Below are 9,137 nucleotides of genomic sequence, written 5' to 3' on the forward strand. Positions count from 1 at the left end.
TGTGTGTAGATGGCGTGGCGTTTGCTGTGTAGGACGTAGTGCCATCTTGTTGGAACCACATGTCGTCTATAGGTCCATATGGTTTAATTTGTTCCATAGGAATTTAGTTATCATCGTTACGTAGCGCTGTTGACGGTGACAGCCTCTTTAACGTCGCTTTCAAAAAAGTACGGCCCAATTGCGCCGCCGGCTCGGTCCCTAGCTAGATGTCTCCAGTTTCCCGCTACAAGTTGGGTGAGGTCACCTTCCACTTGTGCGCACCACCTGATCCGTGGTCTTCCTCTACTGCGCTGTCCTGTGGGTGTGGATTCGAAGACTTTCCTGGGCCGGAGCATTGGTTTCCATGCGCTTTAAGTGACCCAGCCATCTTCGTTGTTGGACTTTTACCCTTCTGGCTAAGTCTACGTCGCTGTACAGCACGTCGAACTTTTCTCCCGAAGCGACCTAAGGTGCTTTCACCCACTTTTATAGTCCATGCTTCTGCACCGTATATCAGGACGGGAATGATAAGGGTCTTACATAGCAACACTTTGGTCCCTCGAGAGAGGATTTCCCACTCAATTGCTGTTTTAGTCCAAAGAAACAGCGGTTAGCAAGAGTTATTCTGCGTTTGATCTCAGCACTGGTGTTTTTTCTGCGCTTACAGCGGAGCCTAGGTAGGTGAAGTCCTTGACTACCTCAAAGTTACGTCTGTCGATGGTGACATTTTGACCAAAACGCCGGTGTTTTAGGCCCTTACTTGACGACAGCATGTACTTTGTTTTGCCCTCATTAACCGTTAAACCCATTTTTGCCGCCTCTGCCTCAATACTCACAAAAGCCCCATTGACATCACGCTGAGTTCTTCCGAATATGTCAATGTCATCAGCATATGCCAGTAATTTGACAGACTTTTGAAAGATAGTTCCTCTAGTGTTGACGTGTGAGTTTTGCACTATTCTTTCAAGCACGATGGTAAAAAAATCACATGACAGCGCATCACCTTGTCTAAAACCTTTTTTGACATCGAAAGGTTCTGTTAAGTTGTTTCCAACCTCTATGGAGCAGCGTGAATTCTCCATGGCCATCCTGCACAAACGGAAGAGTTTGACAGGGATTCCAAAACTAGACATGGCTCTATACAGCTCGTCCCTGTATATGCTGTCATATGCGGCCTTGAAATCGATCAAAAGATGGTTTGTGTCGATTTGGTGTTCTTGGGTTTTTTCCAGGATCTGCCGTAATGTGAATATTTGATCAACTATGGACTTTCCTGGTCTAAAACCACACTGATAAGAACCTATCAGGTTGTTGATGATAGGCTTTAGACGTTCACATATTACGGCAGAGAAGATTTTATAGGCGATGTTAAGTAGACTGATTCCTCTATAGTTGGTGCAGTTTAGAGGGTCTCCTTTTGTCAGGATCGAGCAAACAATACTGAGGTTCCATTCATCGGGCATGCTTTCTTCCGACCATATCTCACAGATAAGTTGGTACATGCTTCTCACCTACTTATCTCCAGCTGCTTTAAAGAGCTCGGCATTCAAGCCATCCGCTCCAGCGGCTTTATTAGACTTCAGCTTAGATATGGCAATCTTTACTTCGTCTAAGTCGGGAGGACGGGATTGTTGGGTTTCGTAGTCTATGTTGAATGGATCATCCTGCCTGACAGCGGAATTCAGTTCGTCGTCGCCGTTATACAGTCTGCAGAAGTGGTCCTTCCATATCCTCAGCATTGACTGCGGTTCCACTTTGATGTTTCAACTTTCGTCTTTGCAGCCTTCGGTTCTAGGTTTATGCACCTGTGAATTTCGTTTCACCTGTTCATAAAACTTTTGAACTTCATTACTATTTTTAAACCTCTCAACATCTTCGACCGCACGCTTCTCATGCCCTCTCTTTTTCCTTCTGAGAAGTCGGTCTTCCTCTCGCCTCTTCTGCTCATAGAGCTCATGAGCAGCTCTCGTCCTTTTATGCAGCGCCGCTTTGCGTATCTGTTGTTTGGCTGCATTTGCCTACCGATATTCCTCATCAAACCAGGGGTTCCTTGTTGGTGGCTGTTTGAAACCCAGCACATCAGAGGCGGCTTCTCTGATTGAATCTTGGCAATGTTGCCGCTGGTTTTCGATACCTTGTGTTGGCAGCAGAGATCTTCGAGAGAGGTTACTTGTAACTCGGTCGGAAAAGGATTTGGCGATCTCTAGCGATTGTAGCCGTTCGACGTTGTACCTTCTCCCAGCACCTCCCTGTTTTGCCTTGGGTGTGGAAATCCGAAGTGCTACCTTGACTACAATCTGGAGAAGTTTAAGTTCCTTTGTGGATGTTGTGGTGTGAAAAACGCGTACTGGCTACCATGACGTTTCACCCTCCAGCAAAATCTATGAGCCTGAATCCGTGTCGGAAGTGTTGTCGTGCAGGCTGTTCTTCCCGATTATTCCACCAAAGATGTCTTCCCTTCCTAGCTTGGCATTAAAATCGCATAGTACAATTTTAATATCGTAGCTAGGACACTGCTCATATGTTTTGTCTAAGAGCTCGAAGAACATATCTTTGGTGTTGTCATCTTTCTCTTCCGGGAGGGCGTGCGCGCATATCAGGCTAATGTTGCCGAATTTAGCCTTGATGCGTATGGTCATGAGGCGCTCATTGATGCACCAATAGCCCAAGACTTCTTGCCTAAGTCTGGGTCCAATGACGAAGCCGCATCCAAATATGCGCTGTTGGTTTTCGTGATAGCAGTCACCATAGTAAATATCGCAGTTTTTTATCTCTTTATGCCCATCCCATCGTATTTCCTGGATGGCGGTGATGTCTGCTTTATTGCAATCTAGGGCCTCCGCTAAATCTTCGGCCGCACGTGGTCTATTATGGGACTTAACATTCCACGTGCATATCTGAAGTTCGTTGCCCTTAATTCGTTTACGTTGGTTGTCAACAGTTAATCCGTATGTATCCGAGGCTTCGCACTCTATAGCTTATACAAATGGTGTAAGAATATATTGAGTGATTTTTTTTAGAGGTAGGCATACAACTTTAAGTTACCAACTGGCAGTGATTTTGCCAGCTGTCAAGTAATATATTTTTAGTTTGGTTTGGTATTTCAAGAATTGAAGCCACAGGCTCAACTGTCAAAGCGTATATATATTGGATGAATGATCCTCATTTTCCCAAGTGAATAATCCTTAAGTGTATGGTAAAACACTGCTTGGTACGATTTATGGCTTGGTGGAATAAAATAATAATACAAAAAATGATGTCCAAAATGTTACAGTTACCAATACTGACTTTTTCATTTATAAATTGGACGGCCATTTTAAATTGACGACGTACTATGTGACACAGCTCATGCCACAATGAATTAATTAAATGAAACTTTAAGTAGCTGCATGGTTTCAAATTACGGACCCGTAATTTTGCCTCCAAGATCGTGCCATTTAACACTTCACTATTTTCTATGGAGATTTGTGAAGTCACGCCGACAAGCCCCAAACGATTGACTGCTTGGAGGACACTATTCGCCACGTTAATACCGATGTACGACCACAATTGTGTCCAGATAAGACTACATTTGAGCCAGCAGTGGCGATCATCAGGCAAAAATAATATTTAAATGCCAGATAATTATCTTTCAAATAAAAGTAAATTTCATGTCAATTAAAAAAAAAAAAAAAGCACCCTTTTTATGGTTAAATACAATTTTATTTAGAAAGAAGAAAATGTTTTAAGCGCTTATGGATACAAATTCGTGTATGAATCTCTTTCCCCTGACTAGAAGTCTTGTTCTAACCCTACCTTCAACATCAGTAAAATGTTCAAAATCGGTTGATTTTTGACAACCATAACCATTACCTTATGGTCGAAAATTGTCTACGTTTAAATCCCCACATTTGTTTTTACCATCTGAATGATGTGTTCTTGTTAAACGATTCACTATCGTAGATGGCAAACATTTAACTAATAACGTGGCAAATGACAGCTGAGTTTGACAGATGTCAAACTCAAAACGCTACCAATTTGAATTTACAAAGCTTATATCAATCTATATTCCTGTTCTTGTTAAACGATTCACTATCGTATATGGCAAACATTTAACTAATAACGTGGCAAATGACAGCTGAGTTTGACACATGTCAAACGAAAACGCTACCAATTTGAATTCACGAAACCAATATTTCCAGTGTAGGTTTGTACAAAATAATTTGCTTACATACAATTTTACTTTGTGGCGATTTTCTTAATTGATTTTTAAAATAGGTTTTTCAACAAAAATAAAATTTGATATAATGTATTTGTATAATTCTTGTTTGTTAACGACGAAATATGAACTGGCCCCAAGGAAGGTGGCCAGAAACAACGTTGTTCTTGATATTTATAAAATGTCAGTGGGCTTAAAATTAAAATGCCGATGATTATTGTTTACGGATCTTCATCTTGATTTGAATCTTTAATGATTTGACGTTCCAGATATGGCCTGCTAAACCTGCGCCAACTTCGCGTTACTGTTATCTATTTCTCAACGCTAGGTTCAGCGGTAAAATGGGGAAACGTTTGAACTTTATTTTTAGATTTTGTTTATTTTGTCAGATTTTATAATAAGTCTCTTCGACAAGAAAAGCTTTTTGAAGCAAAGAAACAACAGATGGCGTTTGAAAATGAATTATAATTTTTTCCGTCAGATATACAAGAGGACAAGCATATAGCAAAATAGGTGATATCAATTTTAAGGGGGGTTTCGTATGAGAATTGTGGTGTTTCCCATGGGTGAATTTAGATTCCTTCAAAAATCGATTTTTTTTAGTGGAACACAATTGGATCTGTGTTTTTGTTTGTCATTATATTTATGTTTCTTCGTGTAAGCGGTATGTGGTGCAGTACTGCTGTCAAATTCCAAGCTTAAGATTTTTTAAAATGTAGACCTACAGATTTGATATTAAAAATAAAAATTAATCAATTTATTTTGCTAAATCGAATGCAAAAACAGTGAAAATATTTTGTTTTGACAGATCTAGATCATAAATAATTTGATCTATTTTCCACATGAGGTTTACCATGTTAGTATCGATTTGAAGTTCATATCTAGTATATCAATGCCTCAATGCATTTAACGTTTCTTGACCACGTTTTCTGTACAACAACCCGCTGTAGATTTAGCAAAGCTTATGTTTTTTCTTAAACGAACAGATCTTTCTATGAACAGCTGATTTGAATTAAAATTTGGCATGACTTCACTCATAAATATGAACACCATGCAATTTGTTTGTTAAAATTGTTTTATAAGTTTGCTTTTTTTATTAAACAAAATAAAATATTTCACTAACTTTATTATATATCGAGATGTTTGGAATAATCTCCAAGAATCTCTACCGACAATTGTATACAGCTGACATTTCACATAAGCTGCTAACTTCTGTGAAATATTCTCAAAGAGTTGCTCTACGTCCAAAAAAATCCAAATCTGACCGAAAGGAGGTAAGAAGGCAATTTTCTTGTCCAACCAACAACAAGTTTCACAAAGTTTCCAATTTAGATTCAATATTTTACTGATGCAAAACAAGTCCGGGTATTGGGTGGCAAAGGTGGTGACGGATGTATAAACCTGCGTCAAGTGTGGTGTAACGAACGAGCTGGCCCCGATGGTGGTGACGGAGGAAATGGTGGTCACATAATTTTCGAAGCTTCAAATGACGTGAGGAACTACAACCATGTCACCAGTATACTCAAAGCCGACGAAGGAATTCGAGGCAATACAAATGAATGTCATGGCAGGAATGCTAAACACACTGTCATCAAGGTTCCTGTTGGGACAATCATACGGGATGCTGATGGAAAAGTTGTCGGAGATCTGGACAAGGAAAAAGTTATGTTTGTGGCTGCCCGAGGAGGCAGTGGGGGAAAGGGGAATAAGTTCTTTGCCTCTGCTCTGCATCAAACACCGAGGATCTGTGAATATGGGGCAGATGGAGAGGACTTAACCTACACACTAGAGTTGAAAAGTATGGCTGATATTGGATTTATTGGGTTTCCGAATGCTGGAAAGAGTACCCTCTTAAGAGCGATATCTAGAGCCAAGCCAAAGGTAGCTTCATATCCCTTTACGACCTTGAGACCACACATTGGAATGATACAATACGATGATTACGAACAAGTGGCAATAGCAGATCTGCCAGGTCTCATTCCCGATTCCCACAAGAACAAGGGTCTGGGTATACAGTTCCTTAAGCACGCCGAACGGTGTTCGGTGCTCATGTTCGTTCTAGACGCTTCCGGAGAGGAACCCTGGAAACATTACGAGATTCTCGACAATGAAATCAATCAGTTCAGTAAGCAGTTGGGTCAACGGCCGCGTATAATCGTTGCCAATAAAATTGACGAACCCGATGCGGAATTTAATGTCAAGGAAATTGAACAAAAACTTAATCAACCCGTGATTGGAATCAGTGCAAAGATGGGAACAAACCTGGCGCAACTCTTAAAGGTTATTCGAGAGTACTATGACGCTCAGAGGCGGAAGAACATGGAAGGAAAATCAAATTAGTAGCACATAAAAAACTCTTTATGTAATTTGAATCTAGGTTTTTAGTTATTCGTTTATTCTAAAAAATAGGAAAATAAAGTATTTGAGAAGAAACGTTTGGCAGAGAAGGTGTTTGTCTATTTGAACTTTAAAGTACCCTTTTTAATCACTTTTGATATTTTTATGGGAAATGTTAGAAAAAAAAAAGATCAAGTCTTTTTTCTGTTTTTGTCATTTTATTAGAAAAGTAATAATACATATTTTTTTGCCGTTTACAATCCTTCCTCCGAAGTGGGAAGCCAAAAAGCCATATTGGTACACGCCGAAGCCAACATCATGTATTTCGGGTTAAATTGTACACATTGCACCGGACCCGGATGATCTCCGTTGAGTACGCACATTTTATAACCTGTGTCTGCATTCCAAACATGCACCCGACCGTCAGTGCTTCCGGAGAATATAAACTGTGAATCTGGGCTGAAACTGGCCTCGATGGGGATGCCTTTGTTATTGGGATAGCCTGTAAAGGTCTGCAGAGGTGTTCCATGGAAGGCATCGACGAGGCGGATGATAGAGCCATTAGTGCTTATAAGAATTGTTTTGCCGTCACGCGAGAACTTCAGTCCTGTCCAGTCGCACTCTTTTTCTTGATTTAGTTTAAATGTCACAAAGGGTCCTTTGTCGAACGAACGCAAATCATAAAGCTTGATTGATTCGGAATTGACACCAGCTGCAAATATAAGACCCTCGGGATCGTAAGCAGCTACAGGTCGACCGGAAAGATGCATTAAACCCTGACAATTGGGCGAACGCAGATCCCACAGACGCAGTGTCTTATCTAAGGAGCCAGACAGAAATGTGTCTTCTACTGGAGATATGCACAGTGAAATAACTTTTTTCGTATGGCCTGGGAAGTAGCGGAGGTATTTGTTGTCATGAAGACTCAAATACCGAATTGTGTCATCGACTTTAGTTGAACTGTGGATGGCTGTGTTATTGGCGTGGGTAAAGTGTATCAAGTCGACTCCGTATTTTTTCGAGTTCACTGTTCTCGATTGTGTACCTTTTTCACAGTCATAGATGACGATTTGATCGTCTTCGCTGCACGATATTAAATGTTCTCCATTTGGACTGAAATCGATGGCGTTTATTTTGTCGGTGTTTTCACGAAATACCTTGGCCACTTTGAAGGACCGCACCACCGGATCGATTAATTTCATCTTCATTGTGAATGTTTGTGTTTGGAAATTGTGTTGAGAAAAATTTTAAGGAAGATTTGTTTTTGTATTTTTATGGAGTTTTTCCTCAATTTGGATTCTTTTATTATTTTGTATTGAACTAGAAAATTTCGCAGCCAAACAAAATTTTCTCACTTCTTCGTTTTCTTATTTTTCTTTAACCAGTGTGAGCACGGATAAGAAGAAATGTCAGTAGAGCAAAAGTGATGCCAAGAAGACTTAATTTTTTGCGGAGTTTACACTCGGGGTATATTCAAATAATGTTTTTCGTTTTGTATTCTTTTTTGTATGTATTAAATTATCTATTGACATTCATCTGTTTTGTCTACTCCTTATTAAAAATAGTTAAAATCCATATTTCTACTAGAAATTTGTTTCCGTTAACATCTTTTAGACTGTGTTCACCACGGGTACTACTAAAATGTCAATTTATAACTGGTAGTAAATGAGAAACCCAAAAGCTTTAGGGTTCAATTCGCTTGTGATGGCTTTTAATGTTATTAACTTACCCTGAAACCCCAGATAGTGTTAAAACTTAAGTTTCAGTACATTACTTTTGAGATGTATTTTTTAATGTTAAATAAGGATGTTAAAGCTCAAGTCCACTTTCTCCTTATTTGCTGAGCTTGATACGGTTCGGTTATCTAACAAGGACAAAAAATCTTCACATACGAGAGCTTGCCATGTTGGCCCATTTATAATAGTTTTGTGAGCGGATATAGTGGAGAATAAGGTCTGTCCAGCAGATTTTTTTACAGAAGACCTAGGGCCAACACAAATTTGTATATAATACTTATAAATTTAAATTATGAACACCTCACCTAGATCTGCATTGATATCCAAAGTTTATAGAACTGTGACATTTAAAAGGCTCCAAAGTTTATAGAACTGTAATACAGGGTGTCCCACGGGAACCGGACGAAAAGAAGGGGCCCTTTCTCCTCACTGGTGGGCTCGTTTGAAACCTCAGGTAGTGCCGTTTAGTTATTACAATGGATCGTTGGGAAGCGGTTCATTGTGTCTTTGCACTGGAGGAATTTATTGAAAATAATGAATCGGTGTTGGCAGTGCAGCGGGCTTTTCGAATCAGATTCGAGCTGCAAAGAGGTTATCAAGGAGAAAGAGGTGAGCTTCCGGCGTTTTAAAGCCAACCCAACTGAGGAAAACCGGAAAAAGTTTAAGCAAGCCAGGAAGGCCTGCAACGCCTATATTCGAAGGACCAAATTTTTACATGACCAAAAATTACGGCGAAAAATACTGCAATGTCCCAAAGGCAGTAAGAATTTTTGGTCATTTGTAAAAAACATGAGGAATTCTTCCTCTTCCTTGGTTCCTACGCTTGTTGTCAATGACACTCCTTTAGTTAGCTCTATTGATAAAGCTAACTTATTTGCAAGGCAGTT

At 39.9% G+C, this 9,137-nt stretch overlaps 2 protein-coding genes across 2 annotated transcripts; one reads left to right on the forward strand and one right to left on the reverse strand.

Annotated features, from left to right (window-relative positions):
* Nucleotides 1-5,212: 5,212 nt before the first annotated feature.
* Nucleotides 5,213-6,624, forward strand: LOC129952963 (mitochondrial ribosome-associated GTPase 2). Its single transcript, XM_056065949.1, has 2 exons — nucleotides 5,213-5,451; nucleotides 5,510-6,624. Exons 1-2 carry the CDS (start codon nucleotides 5,317-5,319, stop codon nucleotides 6,515-6,517), a joined length of 1,143 nt encoding a protein of 380 aa, XP_055921924.1. The 5' UTR covers nucleotides 5,213-5,316; the 3' UTR covers nucleotides 6,518-6,624.
* An 86-nt stretch (nucleotides 6,625-6,710) lies between these two features.
* On the reverse strand, nucleotides 6,711-7,899 carry LOC129952965 (WD repeat-containing protein 82). The gene has a single exon (XM_056065954.1). It carries the CDS (start codon nucleotides 7,720-7,722, stop codon nucleotides 6,769-6,771), a length of 954 nt encoding a protein of 317 aa, XP_055921929.1. The 5' UTR covers nucleotides 7,723-7,899; the 3' UTR covers nucleotides 6,711-6,768.
* Between the last annotated feature and the right edge of the window lie 1,238 nt (nucleotides 7,900-9,137).

The sequence above is a fragment of the Eupeodes corollae genome, chromosome 3 (assembly GCF_945859685.1).
Source record: "Eupeodes corollae chromosome 3, idEupCoro1.1, whole genome shotgun sequence".
In the NCBI taxonomy this organism is placed as follows: Eukaryota; Metazoa; Arthropoda; class Insecta; order Diptera; family Syrphidae; genus Eupeodes; species Eupeodes corollae.

Excerpts from the sequence above, each read along its gene's own strand:
- LOC129952965 (XM_056065954.1), bottom strand. The coding sequence starts at position 7,722 with ATGAAGATGAAATTAATCGATCCGGTGGTGCGGTCCTTCAAAGTGGCC.
- LOC129952963 (XM_056065949.1), top strand. The coding sequence starts at position 5,317 with ATGTTTGGAATAATCTCCAAGAATCTCTACCGACAATTGTATACAGCT. Across the intron at positions 5,452-5,509 it reads CCAAATCTGACCGAAAGGAG|ATTCAATATTTTACTGATGC; the intron begins GTAAGAAGGCAA and ends TTTCCAATTTAG.